The following is a 23,476-nucleotide window of genomic DNA, read 5'->3' on the forward strand; positions in this document are numbered from 1 at the left end:
CCTCAACTGATTGGCTGGGGAAGGGTCGGAGTCCTGTTACGCAGGTCGCTGGGCGTGTTTTGATCAGGAAGTTTGAATGGGTGAGCGGGAGGTTACTCAAGGGAAGGAGGCGTGGTCTAGGTGAAGGACACAGAACAAGATGGAGTTGCCCGGTGTAGGCCCGCCCTTTCAATATGGTTATTTTATGGCTGTACTGTCTGTGGACACTGGTTTTGTCTCCTGGGTTAGATTATGACTAATACATACATTTCAGTACTGAATACTGCATTCTGAGCCCAGGCCAGGATGTGGAGACGCTGTGCTGCTCTGGAACACTGGGATCCTTCTCTGGGAGGACTTGTGTTATATTTGGAAATACAAGTGAATCCCTTGCCATCAATGTGAAAGGACCCTTATAAGAAAGTAAGGCATAGGGTGGGAGTACTGAACCACATATTATACAAATAATCAGAAACAACTGAACAGAACAGACACTAAAATTTCACAGATGCTTAAACAAGAAACACATTCACAATATCTTCATCAAATAGAGCAGGGATCATGAGTTCATTCATTCAGCAAATGCTTATTGTGTACCTACTGGTATACTACAATATTTCAAATAATGTAAAAAAGTAAATTAATTAATTAATTAATTAATTAATAATGTAGGCACAATTGTGAACAAACTAGTTAAGGATCATAATGCTGGTGTTTCTCTTTTAGTGGTGATGACAGACAGCAAAGAGTAATAAGATAATTTCAGAGCATGCAAAGTGAGAGAGAGAGAGAGAGTATGCACATGCGCACTGGTGAGGGATAATAGACAGAGGGAGAGAGAGAATCCCAAGCAGGCTCCGTTCTGTCAGCATGGAGCCTGATGTGGGGCTCAATCTTATTACCCGTGAGATTATGACCTAAGCTGAAACACAGTCCACTCAACTGACTGAGCCACACAGGTGACCCACAGGCTATTTTAAATAATGCAGATAATGTAGGAATGCATGTAGCTTTAAAAATGAGTGTTTGGGTTTGTTTTGTTTTGTTTTTTGTAAACAGTAGTGGAATTACTGGATCATATGGTATTTCTATTTTAGATTTTTGGAAGAACTTCATGCTGTTTTCCACAGTGGCTGTACTGATTTATATTTCCACCTACAGTGCACAAGGCTTCCTTTCTCTCCCCATCATTACCAATACTTTCTATTTCTTGACGTTTTAATTCTAGGCATCTGGTAGGTGTAAAGTGATATTTTCCTGTGGTTTTGATTTGCAATAACCTAATGCTTAGTGATGTTGAACAAATGTGATGTGTTTCATTGCCACATTGAGTTCATAACTTAATGACATAGGGATTGTTTGTTATTTTAATACGCTGAGGGTATTTTGGTAATCTTTTATATAATTGACACTAATATGGATGCAGAATTCCTATTCCAGACTGTGAAAGATGTATTCAAGTATAGGTATAGACTAAACACATAACAGTGGTCTTCGGCTAATTGATTTATTGTTTCGCATTTTATTGAACAAATATTATTGATCCCCCAAGATATAGTAGAGGGAAATGACAACCAGACTCCTTCCTTCTTCATAGACCCTAAAGAGAGTTTTGTGGTGACAGCCTGACAAAATTGTGAACAAATCCCCTCATTGACAATACCAGAAACATTCCAGGTATAATAAAGGAAAAGGAAGTAATTGGCAAAAATTACTTCTGGCTAAGTGGTTAGCCAGAGCAAGGTTTGAAATCTTTGGGTGAAAGATTCCAAATCCTGTGTACTATTCTGAAAACAGCTGGTTGCACTGCCTATATTATATTTCATCTCAGAAAATACTGCTCAAGTTCTGAGTTTTAAAGAAAATTTGAAAATGAGTAAATGATGATAAATGGATATGATATCAACTGAGACTACATGTGACAACTGCTAATTTATGGAAACATCTATAGCTATGTCATGAATAGAGTTCCTCCATGGGCACACTCCAACCCAAAAGCACTGCCAACTTGCTATAACACAGAGAGCCATGCCAGACCCTATAAGACATGCTCTCTGTGATTATGAAGCTGACAATAATGTTACTCATTCATTCATTCTAATGGACAACCAAGACCCAAACACTGGTCTATGTACTGGGGATAAAGCAATGATTAAAGCTAGGAATGCAAATATGTTTAGGTTGTAAACATTTCAGCAGTATCTGATGATCTACTGAAGAAATGAAAAGAACCTAGGGTTCTTATGAAAAAGGTCAATGCATTAGGAAAAGAATCACAGAGCAGCTAAAGCTTATAAGGAATCTTGGAGCTGTGGGATTCAGCAGGAAGGGTTTAGATGGTAGATTTCCGTGCAGAGGAAATGATGTGGCCACAATGACAGAAGCACAAAGCATGAAAGAGAGTAGTTAGTGATTCACAATCTGCAGCAGGGTGCGGTAACAACTTTTTCTGAAAAATGTCATAAGTCTAGGAGTAGGCAGAGATGGCGGGAAAGAGGAACAATTAGGGCATTGGTCCCACTCAGCTGCAATCCTTGCAGAGGGAGGGTTGTGATAAAGAAAATAGGCATCTCCCAAATTGCATAAATACAGCTCAGAAAATAGCCCTTTGAGGAAAGAAACTCCAATCTGCCAGGAGTTTGAGATTGTACACTTACAAGGAGCAGAAATTTAAAATGATTTCTCCATATCTCAAAATGGCTAATACATGAGCACAGTGGGTTCTATATCCTAAATGAAAGCGCATGGGGAAATTTTGAATTAATTATCAGGGAACCAGTTAGCCACATTTCAAACTCCTTCTCAGAATTCAGTGGTTCTCCACTGGGGTAATTTATTCCCTCAGGGGCATCATACATCAGTGTGAGGTATCATACCCTCAGGGGTGAAGCAGCTGCTGTGTGAAGATCAGGGATGCCACTAAATATGCCACAATGCAGAGGACATCACACTGAAACAAACGGTCATCCAGCTCAAGATGGTAATATGGGTGAGATGAAAAATCCTGCCCTAATTAAAGTGCTAAAAAACAGTTGTGAATTAGAGGATTTGAATAATGACTGCTGAAGAGATCTGGTGCAAATTAATGAGTCTTCAGCCCCACACCACACCCAAGGGAAAGGGATAGGGAAGTACATCCCATTTTAACTAGGGTCAATACAGAGATACCTCAAGGATTCTACTCAGGAGACATATGTTCCCCCAAAAGTTGGAGAAAGAAAAACATGGCCGACTGGTTCCTGACTCATGCCTCTACATCTACTCTTTTACATCCTTAGAGTTTGCATGACAGACTAATGATGTTCTGAGGAGACTATTTGTTGCAGTAGGGGCAGGTTGACCATTTCCTGGATGAGCTGTGTGCTAGAGAGAGCTGTCAGGGCGTTGCCTTAGCTCCAGTCCACCAGAGCATAGGGCTCTACAGGGGTGATGAGTATTTGGAGGAAGACACAAGCAGTCATACAGAGTAAAGAGACATTAATTTAAACCAAGTGAAGAAGAAGTAAACTATGGAAAGAGGTTCCACGATAATCTATGAAACACAATGAAAGGGTCAAGGCTAAACATTTCACACACCTACTAAACATGACAGCAGCTAAATGAAACACGCATGAATAATGAACCATCCACTTTCCCTTCTCTCTCCTTTCAGAAGAACAAATTAAAAGCCATGGTCAGCGAGTGAGGGATGGGAGAAGAGAAATGGGGTGACTCCGAACCCTGGAAAGTTCGACTATTATGTGAGCCTGGGCATTGTCAATACACACAGGGCTCACCAGAGGCTGTGTTATCATCTGCAGGGGACCAGAAATCTTAGGAAACTCAGTTTTCATGCATGGTGGAAGAAAGAACTAGCCTGATTCAATGCAACTAAAGGGGTCTGAGAAGCAAAATTGGTTATGTTCTGCTCATACATTACTTGTTGGGCTTGGTCAACATTACAAAATCCTGGGATCCCTTAGAAGACAATGAACTCCTCTCTAACATACCTGCCCATCCTTCACAGACAGTGTCTTATTGGACTGGCTGAATAATTGCTGAGTTCTTTTTCAGATACAGGAGCCCATGCTTTATTCTCACTAGTCTTTAAGGCTCTCCAGAGACTAAATTCTTTCCGATGCATGTTCAGACACAAAGCCAGCCTCACTTGCTCTCTCCAGAGGCTTAGAATAAGATAAAAAAGAGCAGGCATGAATTCACTCTAGCAGATACAGAGGAGTGTGTGTCTTGTTCCCCTGGTGACGTTCCTCTGTTTGGCTTCTGGTGAGTTCTGCAACCCAGTAGTGGGTAGCTAGCTGACTCTTTTGAGGTTTCTTCTAAGAAAGGGTGAAACTGGGTAAGGGGTGGGGAGATAAAGAAGAATAGAGTGCAGGAAGCTACCAGAAGGGAGCTTTTTATTAGAGTGAGCAGAGCAGGGGTCCCTGGGTGGCTCAGTCAGTTAAGTGCCTGACTTCAGCTCAAGTCATGATCTCACGGCTTGCAAGTCCAAGCCCCAAATCGGGCTCTGCACTGACATCTCAGAGCCTGGGGCCTCATTCGGATTCTGTCTCCCTGTCTCTCTGCCCCCACTTGAGCTCTCTCTCTCTCTCTCTCTCTCTCTCCCTCAGGAATAAATAATAAACATTAAAAAAAAACTTAGAATGAGCAGATCAGATGCAAAGTCCCTGGACTTGGGGGTCCTATTCCAGCTTTGCCACTAACTTGTTAACCCTGGGTCACGCACTGTTTCTCCAGAGAGCTCACGTTGCTGATTCAGTGAACTTGGGATCCATGTTCCTATGATTCATTAACATCATAGCAGTTCAGGGTGGAGAATAGGATCAGGGCACAGGCAAATTTCAGAAATCCAGGAAGCAAGGTGATCACAAATTACAACACGGATCAAACCCACTGCTGAGCGTGCAGATGTTCAACGTTTGTACTTGTCATATGAATTCTGAGACAAAGTCTGTAAAAGTCACCTGGGAGATTAAAAGTGTAGACAAATCAGCTAGTTCTAAATTTTATAGCGGTTTGGCATAGCCAAGCATGTCTAATCTTTTTCTATTCCTGCCCTTGATTCCAAATGCTGGTCATCAGCAGAGCCTCTCAGTTCACCCCCAACTCCTTCTCAGCCTGTCTTTGCCTTCTTGAAGCTCTGTAGCAAACCTTCACAGGCATTCTCTCTTTGACTAGAAAGTAAAAAGTAAAAGGACTTCAGAGCCATAAAGGATAATATGTGGGAAAACAGTGATAAAGGGGAAGAGACTCGATCTAGACAGAGAACTTGAGCTTCCCAAGCCCACACGGCCAGGACAAGCCCCATCCAGGGGAAATGCCAGGGCTCCTCACCCCCTCCAGGGCCTGTTCCCCTAAACCACTCTGGCCCCTCTGTGGCTTCAGAGAAAGGAAAGTTCAGAGCCAGGACAAGGGAACTGGAGTCCCGCATTGGAGACAAGAACTACATCTTGTTGGCCACGTGAATCTGCTTTTAGCCCTTCTCTTTGTCCGATAGTGTCTGAAATCTCCATGCAGAAATGTGTGCTCTGTTTTCCTTCTCAGCATCTTCTCCAACACCTCAATGGGTCTCAAATACTGAACTAGACATTAGAGAGTCTTACAGATCCTTACTCAGATGAGGCGTTATCACCTGCTTCCATGCTCTAAGAGGCAGGCTCACTTGGGGGAGCCTCCACCTCTGTCATAGATTCACTGGTGACATAGATATAAGTTCCTGGCAGGGTATCTGGCACGTAATGTGCTCAGCAAGGATTGGTTTTCTCTCACTGATTTCTTTTCTTCACATGCACCCAGACCCCCCCCCCCCAAGGTGAGCCACTACTGGGAATGATAAAGGATGTGCTCCTGGGGTGTCCGGCAGCCTTTTTCCCACAAATGCTATAACTCAGATCCCTACACGCACGATGGCTTTCGCCCTGTCCTGCACAGAATCCTGCTCACTGAAGCCTGTTTTCTTCTGCCTTCTCTTTCTGTTCCTTTCACTTTTGCTCACTCCTCTTTTTTTTTACCCCAAATTTCTTCAAGGAGGGTTGTATGAAAAATGGTAATTGTAGTCAGGTGGGAGAAAAAAGAGGTGAATGGGGTGGTTCATTCATAGATCTGAACTGTCACGTGTCTGGAGTAAGATAGGTGTGCACAGACTCGGCTCTAGGACACAAAGGGATCCAAGCAGTCACACAGAGAAGTGGCCACTGACTTCTTGAGAATCACAAGGCAATCTGAGCCATATACTACTCCCAAAATTCCAGGAATATTCTGAGTGATAATGTGGCATAGTCCTCATTGGACCATTTCTGTGGCCTTCAGATACCTGGGTCTCCAAGCTCCTCCACCCTAATCAGCCAGGAATCTAAGATGCTGTGGCCTTGCTTTGTTAGGTTTGGCAGAGGAAAGAGGAAGGGAAAATATTTCTGGAGTTCTTCTCCCAAAGATGGGTGCCTGAACCTGAAACAGTTTTGTCAGACAAAAAGCCTTTTGGCCGTCACTGTCTTCATCCATCATGAGGGAATGAACATGACAGGGTTTCCAAAATATCAGAATGACAGGAGAATTCAATATGTAAACACTCTCACAAAGAAATCATTGTGGCTTAACCTGTAGAACACAGTCAGTCATGTGTCATTATACAAAAGCTGAGCAATGCAGTACATGAGGCTTTCTATGTGGTGAGGGGTTAATAGCGTGAGTTATTGATAACTCAAACTGCCAGTGCCCTTTATAATAACTACCTATGAATTGCACTTAACATATTTCTAGTCAAAGTTACTTCAGGGACACCTTAAAATGGTAGATAATATTGCTTAATATAACATGACTCAAATGTTTACTTTGTACCTAGTTGATATTTGTGAAGCTTTACCAATGTTTTCCTTCATTTATAAAACAGAAGGTTATTAGCCAAGCCTATAGCCTGATGATCCTACAATATGAAGAAAAGAAGAATGCCTGTGTTTTCCCCTAACCAATGATTTCAGGAAGGCATCAGTTTCCACCTGTGTAGACTTCACCCCCTGTGTGACTTACTCCCTGGCTTCTTACCCTCTAGTAGGGGCAACTCTCAGAAGTCCCCAAGTTCCAATCCTGAAAAGTGCCCTGGCCTCCCCCCCACCATGGGACTGTTCAATGTCACTCATCCTGCTTCCTTCCTCCTGACCGGCATCCCTGGTCTGGAGAGCTCTCACGCCTGGCTAGCAGGGCCCCTCTGTGTCATGTATGCTGTGGCCCTCGGAGGCAACACTGTGATCCTGCAGGCCGTGCGAGTGGAGCCCAGCCTCCATGAGCCCATGTACTACTTCCTGTCCATGCTGTCCTTCAGTGACGTGGCCATGTCCATGGCCACACTGCCCACCGTGCTCAGAACCTTCTGCCTCAATGCCCGCAACATTGCCTTCGATGCCTGCCTGATTCAGATGTTTCTCATTCATTCCTTCTCCATGATGGAGTCGGGCATTCTGCTGGCCATGAGCTTTGACCGCTATGTGGCCATTTGTGATCCCTTGCGCTATGCTGCCGTGCTCACCAATGAAGTCATTGCCAGAATAGGCATAGCTGTGGCTTCTCGGAGCTTCATCATCCTCCTTCCCCTTCTCTTCCTCTTCAAGAGGCTGCCTATCTGCAGATCCAATGTTCTTTCCCACTCCTACTGCCTTCACCCAGACATGATGAAGCTGGCCTGTGCTGATATCACTATCAACAGCATCTATGGATTCTTTGTTCTTGTATCTACCTTTGGCATGGACATGTTTCTTATCTTCCTCTCCTATGTGCTCATTCTGCACTCGGTCATGGCCATCGCTTCCCGAGAGGAACGCCTGAAAGTTCTCAACACATGCGTGTCACATATCTTGGCTGTACTTGTGTTTTACGTACCGATGATTGGGGTCTCCACAGTGCACCGCTTTGGAAAGCATGCCCCACGCTATGTACATGTCCTCATGTCCAATGTTTACCTCTTTGTACCTCCTGTGCTCAACCCTCTCATTTACAGCGCCAAGACAAAGGAGATCCGCCGAGCCATTGTCCGTATGTTTCGGTGCATGAAAACATGACTTTCACGCTTGCCTTTAATATCTGATGTTGACTGTAGCCATAAGTCTTCATCCGTGGTGTCATTGTCATCATCATCATCACCATTGCCATCATCATCATCTTCATATCACGAACAATGAGACAGACTGTGTGGTGGGGGAAAGTAAAAGATCAGGACATGGAGCTACACAATTTGTACATAAAACATATGAAAGTATATTCACAATATACTCGATGGCATTCACAGAAAGGTGAAAATCGGGGACACTTGAATGATATGACAAAACTTGAAAGGAAGATCCATCTAAACTATTCATTTCCCACACAAAAAATCTCTTATTGATGTAGTAATAATTAATACATTAAGACTTTAAAAATGCCAGTATCTGTTAGAAATTACTAATGTTCATTAATTCATGTTACCTTCCCAACAATCTCATGAGGTGTAAAGAATTAAGTTTGTTTTTCAGAGTAACACAGGTGATAGGTGACCCAGATGAGACTCAGTCCTTGTCTGTCTCCACTCTGAGTATTCTAACCCCTACCAATACTGTCTCTCTGTCGAGTTGGTCTGACTGCTAACATTACCACTGTTGTCCTTCCCTTCACCTCCACTGTTTCAAATTCACCAAGTGAAATTTGATGAACGGTCAGAACCTGCCATAAGATATATGAACAAATGGGACTCAGGGGAACTGCTCAAAGCTGAGTCTAGAAGAAACTCCATATCTTCTCTGTGTCCTTCATCTGGTCACCAATCTGTCCTCCCACAGGGAAAACAATATTCAATATCTGAACCATAGATCCTTGTACTTTTGGACATTGGACTAAGTAAGTGCATGATTTCTCTTCATTTTCTTTCCTGAGATTGTAATTGTTTCCCACACTATGAGCTAAGACATGTCAAAAATTATGCCTTTCTAGGATTTCTAGCTACAAGGGCTTAGGAAAGGCAGAATAGAGAATTTATGGTTTAGATCTTATAAAATAATTATTTTCGACCTTCTGTTAAAATGGTTTTCTTCACACTCTTTCCTTGATAGCAGGGAAACTCCTTGGCCATACTTGATTGCTCTCAGATGATGTATGTGTTTACATCTAGACTAAATTAAAGGAGGTGCCCTGTGGAGACTGACCTACTCACCAGAAATATTGGGTTAGAGACCTCAGCGCAGCTGAGCATAAAGTTATCCAGAGTTTTCTCTCTGTGAAGCTCTCCTGAAGGAATATGAAGGAGAAGTATCAGGTGCCAGAGGGAGGGACCCATTTCTGAATGGAAACATTTTAAGTATTTGGGATCCCGGTTTCCATATATGCCCATAAGTGAAATACAGGACTCCTAACGTAAGTGCTCTTATCCACTAAATAAGCTAATTTACAAGCGTGACTGACCACCAATGCTCAGCATGTTTTCAAATGGAAAATATTGAGTCAGACTGTGGTCTTCTGTCAGTTTAAATGGTGACCTTATTGATTTTTGCAAAAAGCTCTATATTGCCAAATCAAATAATAATAGTAACAATTTGTAATGCCCTGAGCGCAGTGTTGAGAGAATTTACAAATAAAAAACAAGACTTGGGGAAATTGTCATTGATTCCCATCCTGGGGAGAGAGGGGAAGACAGTCCCTATGACCACAGACCTGACATTGACAGCCCAGGGTATAAAGGAGAAAGGACAGGGAGCACTGGAATAGGAGTCTCCTCAAAGTGCTGCTGGCTCCTCTCCACTTAATTTCCTCCCTTCTTTCTCCATCATCAATTAGAAAAGCGGCCTGTCTGAGGGGATAGAGAAAACGTACTTTTAGGTTTCTCTTCCTCGTATGAGGCAGGTGCCATAACATAGAGGCACTCCTGAGTCTTTTATCCTGAGAAGGCCAAAAACAAGCCCAGTTTTCTGGTTTACATAGAAACTCTCTTTGCCTCTTTCTTCATAACAAGCTTTTTTTTTTTAACTCAACATTTTTCCCTATTGAAATGGGGAAATACCTGGATTTTGGCCAAGTAATAAGGAACAGAGAGCATTTTATATTTATTTTGGTTTAGGCCCTTAAAGTCCACCTCAAAAATTAACTCACCTTAGAAATAAACACTAATCATGGTTCAGCTAAGTTTGGGTGGGGACAATATTGAACTGTGTGTGTGTGTGTGTGTGTGTGTGTGTGTGTGTGTGTATGGCGGGCTAATCTCTGAGTAACAAAGGTCATGCCGATCAGGGAAAGGGTTAGCAGTAAGCAGGGGTAGATAGGGGACCCTCAGGGAGGCTGACTGTAGCAGTGGCAGGGTTTGGGGGCAAAAAAGGATCAACGCATTCCAGACCTGCCTATGTTAGGCACCATGGATGGACTCTCACAAACAGTTCTTGATAAGGTCCCAATAAAGAGTCAGGGATAAAAATCCCTGGTGACAGCCCAGTCAGGACCCCTCTCACTCTTGAGAACTTTGTTATTTTCACTCAATAAACTACCGCTTTGCTCAGTCGTGGCTGTCCGGGAGATTCATTCCTGGACTCAGTGAGACAAGGACCCTAGTGTCTCCCACCCTGTGGTATAAATTGGCATTGCCTGTCAGCGGCTCGTATCTCATCCTCCAGGGCCTGTGTGGGGTAGGTCAGATGAGGAAAACAAAGGCAAGAGAAATGTAGCTGAAATTAAACCTCTTTACAGCTTGCAGCCCACTGATACGTAGCTGAAACATGCAGACCATGACCTTCCTCAAGGAACTCATGGCTGCCTGAGTGCCTTAATGTTTATGTTTTATTAAAGACTGAAGGTAACATTATCCTTTTTTTAAATATTTATTTATTTTGGGGGAGAACACAAGGAGGGGAGGGGCAGAGAGAGAGGGGGACAGAGAATCCAAAGCAGGCTTTGTGCTGACAGCAGGGATCCCGATGCGGAGCTTGAACTCATGAACAGCAAGATCATGACCTGAGCCGAAGTCAGATGTTCAACTGACTGAGACACCCAGGTGCCCCTAAAGGTAACCATATCTAAACAGCATCTAGCCCTGCAAGGTCCTCAAAGTCTTGCTTTAAAATTCTTTAGAAACTTACTTTATCTCTACCCACCCTCCTTCCACCAACTTAGAAGTATACAATCAGTCACTCCTCACATTCCCAGTGCAGCTCTTTCTGCTCACAGGTCCTGTCCCCATGCTTTAATAAAAATCACCTTTTTGCACCCAAAATGTCTCAAGAATCCTTTCTTGGCCATTAACTCTCAAGCACAAACCTTCAAATCATATCAGGTCAGTGAAGAGACAGAGAGAATAAATTAGAACGAACTTTATGATAGGATAGGATTCCTGACCCCCATGCCTCATAGTAAGACTCACAGTAAACTCAATACAACTAGAATGTGATGCAGAATTGAGAAAACACACCTCCACGTTGTGTGGCCTTCCATGCAATTAATTTCTGTGTGAGCCCAGGAAGTGGGAGAACCTTCAGAAATGAGAGCAGGGTAGCAGAGGGCTATGACCAGGCCCCTGGGCATGGCTGACCATCAGCCCCACTTTCTCAGTCCCACTGAGGTTCACCCCACCTCCAGGAAGCCATTTCCACACTTGATCAGTTCTGCTAGGATGGGACAGCTTTGCTGCTGCTGTTGTGATTCAGCAGGATGAGTAGTGCTCTTCCCCAGAATCAGGGGTACAGACGATCTTTCTTCTGGGTTACGGTTCTCCCCAGCAAGGGCATTGCCTCGTCAGGAGAATATCCGACCCTCTTTGGTCAGCTGCACACATTTTCCCACCGTGCTGATGCAGGGTGGACTCAGGACCCTGCAACACTCTGTTTCATGTTCAGGAAAGAGGGGATCCATGTGTTGGTGGCTGTGCACTGAGCACAGGAATGCCCTCCAGACAGCTCAGTGGGGTGTGTGCCCTGAAGAGGGCTCAAGTTTCATAGAAACAACGAACAGGTCATGAAGTCAGCAGTCACTTTGTGAATTACTATCTTCCCAACTTCAAACAAGTAATTGGGTCCCTGCTGAGCAATTACCCCATGCAGGGGAAGAGGAGGACCTCTTATCAAGCAGCACCTGAACACGAATGTCTGTTGGGAAGGACATGGAGAAGTCGTGGCTGCTGGTTGACCCAAGAGCTGGACCCCACCAATGGGAGCTCCTCACCCCTGATGCTGTCCTTGGAATGTGCATAATCTGCCTTCCTTCTCGCTGAAACAGCCCCAAGGACATGACCTAGAGATAGTCATGTCTTGCTGAGACCAGCAGGAGGGTATGCAACGGAGCCCAGTTATGTCCTCTATATAAACCGAGTTCTGGTGCCCGGTGCAGACATCTAATAGCTTGCCACCACCCAAGACAAACCTCCTATCTTTGCTCCCTTGCTCAGGAGTTCTGCTACCTACCATCTGGGGTGGCTGCCTCTTTCCTGGTCTCTCCTTGCCCTCCAATTAAGGCAGTTGGTTTCAGATGACACCTGGGACACTTCTCAGGAGCTTGAGAAGCAACAGCTCAGGTGTAGGGAGCACTGGCAGGCAGGAGTCACATCACTCTCACTGCACTCTCCTGCCTGAAGCAGAGTTGCTGGCCTGGGTCTGCATCTCCGCCCGGGCTCCAGCTTGTGCTGGGCAGGATCACTTTGCTGCAGCTCTGGTAACACCACCTTTGACTCCCCCACCCAGAGGTGGCGATGGCTTCCTACTGTTGCAAATCTCTAGGTTGTATTCCCTTCCGCTGGTCAGTTTCTCAGCTCTTGAAACCTGTATAAACAATTCCCAGGATTCAGCTCATTGTGTTTTTTTTTTTTGTACTGGTTATTATGTTACTGTCCCTCTGTCTCCATCTCACCCTTTAAGCTATTCTTTGTGATTATGAGGCTGGGCCTCTGTAAATGGCATTTCTCCTTCTCCAACCCGTTCCCCAAATCTGTAAATGAGGGTGAGGGGGGCTGCGGTAGGAAGGAATGCCAGTGGCATTACTGGTTCTATTTTGCAACTTTCCACGTTGCCAGAACCAGTCTTACCAAGACCTATAAAAGACCTCAGAACAAGCCTGAGAGACCCCCGGCCAACCTCACCCCCATCTCAAAAGAGTGAGCCTCAGGCACACGGGCTTCTTCTCTGAACTTTTGACACTCCAGAACCACCTAAACAGCACCCACTCTTCAAAATCTGAGTTTCAGCTCTGAGGGGCTCCTCCTCCAATCTCGTCAGATTTAATACTGTCATCCCCTCCTTCTGTTCCCCAGACCCAGAGTTAGAAGTGACTTCTGGAATTGACACCTTCACATTCCCTTTTGGTCTCTTTGGTCCTCTAATACTTGGCCAACAATTTTTTACATTATTTTTTTCTCATTCTAAGGAACTGATGTAGTTATATTCTGACTGTACTATCTCTGGACCCTGGCTTTTGTCTCCTGGGTTAGAGTATGACTAATACATACAAATTCAGTACTGAATACTGCATTCTGAGACCCAGGCTAGGGTGTGGAGACACAGTGCTGATCAGGAGCACTGGGATCCTTCTCTGGGAGGACTTGTGGTATATTTGGAAATACAAGTGAATCCATTATTGATGTCCGTGTGGAAAGATTATTATCAAGAAAGTAAGGCATACTGTGGGAATAACAGATGTTATATTACACAAATAGAAACACTTGAACAAAATAGAAACCAAAATTTCACAGATGTTTATTCAAGAAACACATTCACAATATTTTCATCAAATAGAGCAAGGATCATAAGTTCATCCATTCAACAAATGCTTACAGAGCATCTACCAGGAATCCTACAGTATTTCAAATAAGGTGGACACAACTGTGAACAAAGTAATCAAGGTTCATTCTGATCATGCCTGTGTTTCACTATAGATGACAGGCAACAAACAAGTAATAAGAAAACTTCAAAGCATGAAAGCGGGATGAAGAAAACAAAGTCCAAACTAGGAAGGTACGATTGATATGCTCAGGCTTGCCACAATGCTTCACACAGTGGCGGGTACTTCATAAAAGCTTCACAGGTATTGATTGAGTAAACAGAGGAAGTTTCAGGAGAATCAGGCATTGTCAGATTGGCAGTTTGTTTCACTATTTTTTGTTGTCCTTTACAATGGGAACAACTGATGTGGTTACAAGGAGGTAAGGGGAAGCTTTAGCATAGGGTTTGCTCATGTCAAGAAGAAGGAACTGCTTCTGTCACAGCTGTTGCTGAGGAAGAAAGTCAAGATGGAGAAGTAGGAGACAATATGGAGGGAAAAGGGGAGCAGCAGACAGGTCGGGAGGAGATGAAAAGGTGAGACATCAAGGAGAAGCATGGAAAGGTCTGAAAGAAAGAAGAGTATAAGCAAGAGGAAGGAGAGTAACGGGAAGAGGGGAAGGAGATTGAGGGGCAAAAAGAGAAAACTCAAGAGGAGGTGAGTAGCAGTGTGATCACCAAGTGCTATATAACCACTTAATCCATGGAACTTTCCTCCTTTCTTTTCCTCTCAGCTTTCAGGGATCATACTTTCTTTAAATTCCTGGAAATTACTCTGATAATCAGCAATCTATCCATGCTTCAACCTTTATTCCTCCACCACCCCCAAAGCTCCCCTGCTACAGGTGTCCATGCCCCTGGGCACTATCCTCCCATTGCAGGAGCGAGGGGTCAGTGACGCTTCTACATAATAGAATGAGGAGTAAATGACCACGTGTAAGGCAAAGATTAAATTGAAAACAGTAGAAAATAAAAGAAAGAAAGCAGTGTGGCATTATACTGACTGATGTTCAAATCATTCATTCTGGAGAAATCTATGTGGTGAACATTCCTATGGACAGGGCTGTCCAGCCAGGAACTCAAAGAAACCTCCTGCCAACAGCCATGCGAGCTTGGTAGTGCATCTTCTAAACCTAATCAAGTCCTCAGAGACCACAGCCCCAGCAGGGCCAAATGCATTCTCGTGAGAGAATTTCAGCGTGACCACTCAATCAGGCAACCCCTAGATCCCTGGGGCTTAATGAATATGACAGAGTTCATTTTTTATTTGAATATAGCTAACACACAATATTGCATTGGCTTCAGGTATACGACATAGGGATTCAACAAATCTATATGTTCTGCTATGCTCACCATAAATAGAGCTCCCATATTTCACCATCCAGTGCTATTACAACATAATTGACTATATTCCCTATGCTGTGCCTTTTTTAAATTTTATTTTATTTATTTTTTTTTATAATTTTATCCTATCATTTATTTTTTTTATCTTTTTTTAATATGTGATTTGTCAATAAATTTCATATATGCTGTGCCTTTTATTTGCATGACACAAATAAGTGGAAACCTGTATCTCTCACTCCCTTTCACCTATTTTTGTCTTTCCTTTAGTGCCTCACCTCTGGCAACTTTCAGATTTTTCTCTGTGTTTATGGGTCTGTTTCTGCTCTTGTTTCTTTTTTTTCATTGCACATATAAGGATCATATGGGATTTGTCTTTCTCTGTCTGATTTATTTCACTTAGCATAATACCCTTTGAGTCCATCCATGTTGTTGCAAATGGCAAGGTCTCCTTTTTTTTTGCGGCTCAGTAACATTCCATTGTATGTGTATACCACATCTTCTTCATCCACTCGATTATAATGGATATTGGATTGCTTCCATATCTTGGCTGCTGAAAATACTGCTGCAATAAACATATGGTTGCATATATCTTTAAGAATTAGTGTTTTCAGGTTTTCTGGGGTGGGTAAATACTCAGTAGTGGAATTACAGGATCATATGGGATTTCTATTTTAAATATTGGAGGAATCTTCATGCTGTTTTCCACAGTGGCTGTACCAATATGCTTTCCCACAAACAGTGCACAAAGGTTCCTTTTTCTCCAAGTCCTTTCAACACTTGCTATTTCTTTACTATGTAGTTCCAGCCACTCTGACTGGTGGGAGGTGATACCTCCTTGTGCTTTTTATTTGCATTTACCAGGTGATGAGTGATATTGAGCATCTTTTGATGTGTCTGAAAGCTTTAATCAAGTCTAGGCACAGCCTATACACATAACAATGGTGTTTGATTAATTCACTTATTCATTCACTTTTATTCAACAGATATTATTAGGCCTCCAGGATATATTAGGGGTAGGTGAGGGAAGCCAGACCTCTTCCATCTTCACAGTTCCCAAAGTGGGTTTTGTAACCATAGCCTTAGGAAATTGTGAATATATCCCTGATTGACAGTACCAGCAACATTCCAGGTAAAATAAAGGAGGAAGTATTGGGGAAGAATTGACTGAGGCCAAAATTATGTTCAAATTCATTGGGTGACATTTTCTAAATAGCTGTAATATTCTGAAAATGGCTGGTTGTACTGCTCATATTATTTCTCATCTCATAAAATATTTGTCAACTTCTAAGTTTTAAAGAAACTTTGAAAATCAGTGGATGGCAATATATGTAAATGATACGGTCATAGCTTATAGGTGATAGCTGCCATTTTACAGAAACATCTCTAGCTATGTCATGAATAGAGTTCCTCCATGGGCACACACCAACCCAAAAGCAGCTGCCAATTTCCTATATCACACAGAGCCGTGCCAGACTCTGTAAGACATGGTTTCTGTGATTATGAAGTTGACAATAATGTTACTCAATTCATTCATTCTAAAGGACAACCAAGACCCAGACTCTGGGCTAAGTACTGGGGATAAAGCAATGAATATGACTGGTAGTCCAATTATATTTAATGTTGTACACATTTCAGCAGTATCTGAAAAACACTCCAATGAAGAAATGAAAAGAACATAGGGTTCTAATGAAAAAGGTCAATATATTAGGAAAAGAATCACAGAGCAGCTAAAGCTTATAAGGAATCTTGGAGCTGTGGGATTCAGCAGGAAGGGTTTAGGTGATAGAATTCCATGCAGAGGAAATGATGTGAACACAATGAGGAAGCACAAAGCATGAAAGAGAGTAGTTAGTGATTCGGAATCTGCAACAGCTGCAGTAAGATGTATTTTTCAAGAATGTCATAAGTCTAGGATTAGGCAGAGATGGTGGGAAAGAGGAACAACTAGGCATTGGCCACACTCAGCTGCAATCCTTGCAGAGGGAGGGTTGTGATAAAGAAAATAGGCATCTCCCAAATTGCATAAATACAGCTCAGAAAATAGCCCTTTGAGGAAAGAAACTCCAATCTGCCAGGAGTTTGAGATTGTACACTTACAAGGAGCAGAAATTTAAAATGATTTCTCCATATCTCAAAATGGCTAATACATGAGCACAGTGGGTTCTATATCCTAAATGAAAGCGCATGGGGAAATTTTGAATTAATTATCAGGGAACCAGTTAGCCACATTTCAAACTCCTTCTCAGAATTCAGTGGTTCTCCACTGGGGTAATTTATTCCCCCAGTAATTTATTACACTGACGTAACTTATTACCTCAGTGTGAGGTATCATACCCTCAGGGGTGAAGCAGCTGCTGTGTGAAGATCAGGGATGCCACTAAATATGCCACAATGCAGAGGACATCACACTGAAACAAACGGTCATCCAGCTCAAGATGGTAATATGGGTGAGATGAAAAATCCTGCCCTAATTAAAGTGCTAAAAAACAGTTGTGAATTAGAGGATTTGAATAATGACTGCTGAAGAGATCTGGTGCAAATTAATGAGTCTTCAGCCCCACACCACACCCAAGGGAAAGGGATAGGGAAGTACATCCCATTTTAACTAGGGTCAATACAGAGATACCTCAAGGATTCTACTCAGGAGACATATGTTCCCCCAAAAGTTGGAGAAAGAAAAACATGGCCGACTGGTTCCTGACTCATGCCTCTACATCTACTCTTTTACATCCTTAGAGTTTGCATGACAGACTAATGATGTTCTGAGGAGACTATTTGTTGCAGTAGGGGCAGGTTGACCATTTCCTGGATGAGCTGTGTGCTAGAGAGAGCTGTCAGGGCGTTGCCTTAGCTCCAGTCCACCAGAGCATAGGGCTCTACAGGGGTGATGAGTATTTGGAGGAAGACACAAGCAGTCATACAGAGTAAAGAGACATTAATTTAAACCAAGTGAAGAAGAAGTAAACTATGGAAAGAGGTTCCACGATAATCTATGAAACACAATGAAAGGGTCAAGGCTAAACATTTCACACACCTACTAAACATGACAGCAGCTAAATGAAACACGCATGAATAATGAACCATCCACTTTCCCTTCTCTCTCCTTTCAGAAGAACAAATTAAAAGCCATGGTCAGCGAGTGAGGGATGGGAGAAGAGAAATGGGGTGACTCCGAACCCTGGAAAGTTCGACTATTATGTGAGCCTGGGCATTGTCAATACACACAGGGCTCACCAGAGGCTGTGTTATCATCTGCAGGGGACCAGAAATCTTAGGAAACTCAGTTTTCATGCATGGTGGAAGAAAGAACTAGCCTGATTCAATGCAACTAAAGGGGTCTGAGAAGCAAAATTGGTTATGTTCTGCTCATACATTACTTGTTGGGCTTGGTCAACATTACAAAATCCTGGGATCCCTTAGAAGACAATGAACTCCCCTCTACCACACCTGCCCATCCTTCACAGACAGTGTCTTGCCCTGGGTAGAGAATTGGACTGGCTGAATAATTGCTGAGTTCTTTTTCAGATACAGGAGCCCATGCTTTATTCTCACTGGTCCTTAAGGCTCTCCAGAGACTAAATTCTTTCCGATGCATGTTCAGACACAAAGCCAGCCTCACTTGCTCTCTCCAGAGGCTTAGAATTAGATAAAAAAGAGCAGGCATGAATTCACTCTAGCAGATACAGAGGAATGTGTGTGTTGTTCCCCTGGTGATGTTCCTCTGTTTGGCTTCTGGTGAGTTCTGCAACCCAGTAGTGGGTAGCTAGCTGACTCTTCTGAGGTTTCTTCTAAGAAAGGGTGAAACTGGGTAAGGGGTGGGGAGATAAAGAAGAATAGAGTGCAGGAAGCTACCAGAAGGGAGCTTTTTATTAGAGTGAGCAGAGCAGGGGTCCCTGGGTGGCTCAGTCAGTTAAGTGCCTGACTTCAGCTCAAGTCATGATCTCACGGCTTGCGAGTTCAAGCCCCAAATCAGGCTCTGCACTGACATCTCAGAGCCTGGGGCCTCATTCGGATTCTGTCTCCCTGTCTCTCCTCCCCCTCTTGAGCGCTCTCTCTCTCTCTCTCTCTCTCTCTCTCAGGAATAAATAATAAACATTAGAAAAAACTTAGAATGAGCAGATCAGATGCAAAGTCCCTGGACTTGGGGGTCCTATTCCAGCTTTGCCACTAACTTGTTAACTCTGGGTCACGCACTGTTTCTCCAGAGAGCTCACGTTGCTGATTCAGTGAACTTGGGATCCATGTTCCTATGATTCATTAACATCATAGCAGTTCAGGGTGGAGAATAGGATCAGGGCACAGGCAAATTTCAGAAATCCAGGAAGCAAGGTGATCACAAATTACAACACGGATCAAACCTACTGCTGAGCGTGCAGATGTTCAACATTTGTACTTGTCATATGAATTCTGAGACAAAGTCTGTAAAAGTCACCTGGGAGATTAAAAGTGTAGTCAAATCAGCTAGTTCTAAATTTTATAGTGGTTTGGCATAGCCAAGCATGTCTAATCTTTTTCTATTCCTGCCCTTGATTTCGAATGCTGGTCATCAGCAGAGCCTCTCAGTTCACCCCCAACTCCTTCTCAGCCTGTCTTTGCCTTCTTGAAGCTCTGTTGCAAACCTTCACAGGCATTTTATCTTTGACTAGAAAGTAAAAAGTAAAAGGACTTCAGAGCCATAAAGGATAATATGTGGGAAAACAGTGATAAAGGGGAGGAGACTCGATCTAGAGAGAGAACTTGTCCACATGGCCAGGACAAGCCCCATCCAGGGGAAATGCCAGGGCTCCTCACCCCCTCCAGGGCCTGTTCCCCTAAACCACTCTGGCCCCTCTGTGGCTTCAGAGAAAGGAAAGTTCAGAGCCAGGACAAGGGAACTGGAGTCCCGCATTGGAGACAAGAACTTCTGCATCTTGTTGGCCACGTGAATCTGCCTTTAGCCTTCCTCTTTGTTCGATAGTGTCTTTGAAATCTCCATACACTCAGAAATGTGTGCTCTGTTTTCCTTCTCAGCATCTTCTCCAACACCTCAATGGGTCTCAAAGACTGAACTAGACATTAGAGAGTCTTACAGATCCTTACTCAGATGAGGCGTTATCACCTGCTTCCATGCTCTAAGAGGCAGGCTCACTTGGGAGAGCCTCCACCTCTGTCATAGATTCACTGGTGACATAGATATAAGTTCCTGGCAGGGTATCTGGCCTGTAATGTGCTCAGCAAGGATTGGTTTTCTCTCACTGATTTCTTTTCTTCACATGCACCCAGACCCCCCCCCCCCCCCCACAAGGTGAGCCACTACTGGGAATGATAAAGGATGTGCTCTTGGAGTGTCCGGCAGCCTTTTTCCCACAAATGCTACAACTCAGATCCCAAATGCACAATGGCTTTTGCCCTGTCCTGCACAGAATCCTGCTCACTGAAGCCTGTTTTCTTCTTTTTCTTCTCCCTTCTCTTTCTGTTCCTTTCACCTTTGCTCACTTCTCTTCTTTTTTTTTTCCTTCCATGAGTTTTTTATAAAGAATGATAATTGCAGTCAGGTGGGGGAAAATAGAGATGAATGGGGTTGTTCAGTCCTGGATCCCAAGCATCACATGTCTGGAGAGAGGCAGGTGTGCACAGACTGATTCTAGGACCAGAAGGGATGTAATCAGTAACACAGAGAATGGCCGCATACTTCCTGGGAACCATAAGACGATCCAAATTATAAATTTTCCCATAAACTCTGTAATGTTCCCCTTGTAATAATACTGAATTAAGGGTCATCCAAGAATTTCTATGGCCTTTGTATACCTGGGGCTCTCAGGTCCTTTTTCTTCCATCCTGATCAGCAAGGATTCTGAGATTGTGCTGTGACCATGCTTTGTTAGGTTTGAGAGAGGAAGGGGAAACATAATATTTACGGAGTTTTCTCCTATAGGAGGGTGCCTTAGCCTGATACTGTTTTGCCAGATGAAAAGTCTTCCAGCCCTCTCTGTCTTCATCCATCATGAGGGGCTGGAGGTAAAAGAATTTCCAGAACATCAGAATGCTGGAGGTTACAAAATGTAATCACTCTCACAGAGAAATGGCGGTGGGTTAGCCTCTGGGATTGGAGTCAGGAACACATGTCATGGTAGAATAGCTGAGTAATAGAGTACATGAGGGTGCGTCTATGTTGTGAGGGGTTAATAATGTGGGCACAGGAGTCTACACACATGTAAGTGACATGCTGTTGATGGTCGAACTCTGCATGTACGTTGTGTGTTGTGTGCATACAAAATCTGCATATATGTCAGTGTGGACTGAGTGTATGAGCACCACAGGGCACATGCATGTTCAAGACTGTGAATGTCAAGAATAAGAGCAGAGTATATCTGTGTAATAAAAGTAAGTGTGTGCGGGGGTCCTGGGTGGCTCAGTCGGTTAAGTGTCTGACTGCGGCTTAGGTCATGATCTCCTCGTTCATGAGTTCAAGTCCTGCATTGGCCTCTGTGCTGACTCCTTCAGATTCTGTGTCTCCCTCTCTCTCTCTTCCCATCCCCAGATCGTGTGGGCGCTCTCTCTCTCTCTCTCTCTCTCTCTCTCTCTCTCAAAAATAAGTGATCATTTAAAAAATTAAAAAAAGAAAGTGTGTGAGAGACAGCAGTGCAAGTGCAAGGTGCTCTTTCTAAGAGCAGGAATGGGATCCTGGTGAGGCTGTTGTGAAGGTATATGAATGTGTCTCTGAGACAAAGGATATTTTGAAAGTATATATGACTACGTAAGGGGGTGAAAACCTGGTGTTTGGTGCAATGCCCTTCCACAAGCTGAATGGTAGCATAACCATAGAATATTTAAGAGAGAAGTAATAATGTTTCCAAAATAAGGAACACCTTTGTGCATTTCCACAACGTTTTCTTGTTCTTTTTGTTTTGTTCTTTTGGAGCACTTCTGCCAATAAAAGGCTGGTGTCCAGAGGTGGTCAATTTTCTCCATAGCCCATGGAGCCTTCCCCTCTCTCACATAGCACATCATCATTCAAACTAGCTCTCAGAAATGCTGTGATTAGTCGAAGACACCTCTGGTTAACCGTTTTCAGGGAAATGTTTAATACTTCCAAGAGTTATTGTAACTCTACTTCCTGGTTGTCTTTACAATGACAACCTATGGATTATACTTCACATATTTGCATTCAATGATGCTCTTAAAACTAATTGAAATATAGAAAATTTTCTTTGTACCTAAGTAATATTTTTGAAGCATTCTCAATGTCTTAATTTTCTTCATAAAATAGAGGAAAATTAGCCCTTCCTGGGGCCTGCTGACCATAAAATGAAGAAAGAAAGTTTGCCTACATTTACTTCTAACCAGTGATTTCAGGAAGGCATCAGTTTCCAACTGTGTAGACTTCACCCCCTGTGTGTCTTACTCCCTGGCTTCTTGCCCTCTAGTAGGGGCAACTCTCAGAAGTCCCCAGGTTCCAATCCTGAAAAGTGCCCTGGCCTCGCCCTGCCATGGGACTGTTCAATGTCACTCATCCTGCTTCCTTCCTTCTGACGGGCATCCCTGGTCTAGAGAGCTCTCACGCCTGGCTAGCAGGGCCCATCTGTGTCATGTATGCTGTGGCCCTCGGAGGCAACACTGTGATCCTGCAGGCCGTGCGAGTGGAGCCCAGCCTCCATGAGCCCATGTACTACTTCCTGTCCATGCTGTCCTTCAGTGACGTGGCCATGTCCATGGCCACACTGCCCACCGTGCTCAGAACCTTCTGCCTCAATGCCCGCAACATTGCCTTCGATGCCTGCCTGATTCAGATGTTTCTCATTCATTCCTTCTCCATGATGGAGTCGGGCATTCTGCTGGCCATGAGCTTTGATCGCTATGTGGCCATTTGTGATCCCTTGCGCTATGCCGCCGTGCTCACCAATGAAGTCATTGCCGGAATAGGCATAGCTGTGGCTGCTCGGAGCTTCATCACCCTCTTTCCCCTTCTCTTCCTCTTCAAGAGGCTGCCTATCTGCAGATCCAATGTTCTTTCCCACTCCTACTGCCTTCACCCAGACATGATGAAGCTGGCCTGTGCTGATATCACTATCAACAGCATCTATGGACTCTTTGTTCTTGTATCCACCTTTGGCATGGACGTGTTTCTTATCTTCCTCTCCTATGTGCTCATTCTGCACTCGGTCATGGCCATCGCTTCCCGAGAGGAACGCCTGAAAGTTCTCAACACATGCGTGTCACATATCTTGGCTGTACTTGTGTTTTACCTACCGATGATTGGGGTCTCCACAGTGCACCGCTTTGGGAAGCATGCCCCACGCTATGTACATGTCCTCATGTCCAATGTTTACCTCTTTGTACCTCCTGTGCTCAACCCTCTCATTTACAGCGCCAAGACAAAGGAGATCCGCCGAGCCATTGTCCGTATGTTTCGGCGCATGAAAACATGA

General features: G+C 43.7%; 2 protein-coding genes across 2 annotated transcripts; both read left to right on the forward strand.

Moving 5' to 3' along the window:
• Positions 1-7,088: 7,088 nt before the first annotated feature.
• On the forward strand, positions 7,089-8,027 carry LOC125176929 (olfactory receptor 51I2-like). Its single transcript, XM_047878865.1, has one exon. It carries the CDS (start codon positions 7,089-7,091, stop codon positions 8,025-8,027), a length of 939 nt encoding a protein of 312 aa, XP_047734821.1.
• A 14,510-nt stretch (positions 8,028-22,537) lies between these two features.
• On the forward strand, positions 22,538-23,476 carry LOC125176944 (olfactory receptor 51I2). Its single transcript, XM_047878884.1, has one exon. The coding sequence runs from the start codon at positions 22,538-22,540 to the stop codon at positions 23,474-23,476; it is 939 nt and encodes a 312-aa protein (XP_047734840.1).

This window comes from Prionailurus viverrinus, chromosome D1 (assembly GCF_022837055.1).
Source record: "Prionailurus viverrinus isolate Anna chromosome D1, UM_Priviv_1.0, whole genome shotgun sequence".
Taxonomy (NCBI): Eukaryota; Metazoa; Chordata; class Mammalia; order Carnivora; family Felidae; genus Prionailurus; species Prionailurus viverrinus.

Excerpts from the sequence above, each read along its gene's own strand:
- LOC125176929 (XM_047878865.1), top strand. The coding sequence starts at position 7,089 with ATGGGACTGTTCAATGTCACTCATCCTGCTTCCTTCCTCCTGACCGGC.
- LOC125176944 (XM_047878884.1), top strand. The coding sequence starts at position 22,538 with ATGGGACTGTTCAATGTCACTCATCCTGCTTCCTTCCTTCTGACGGGC.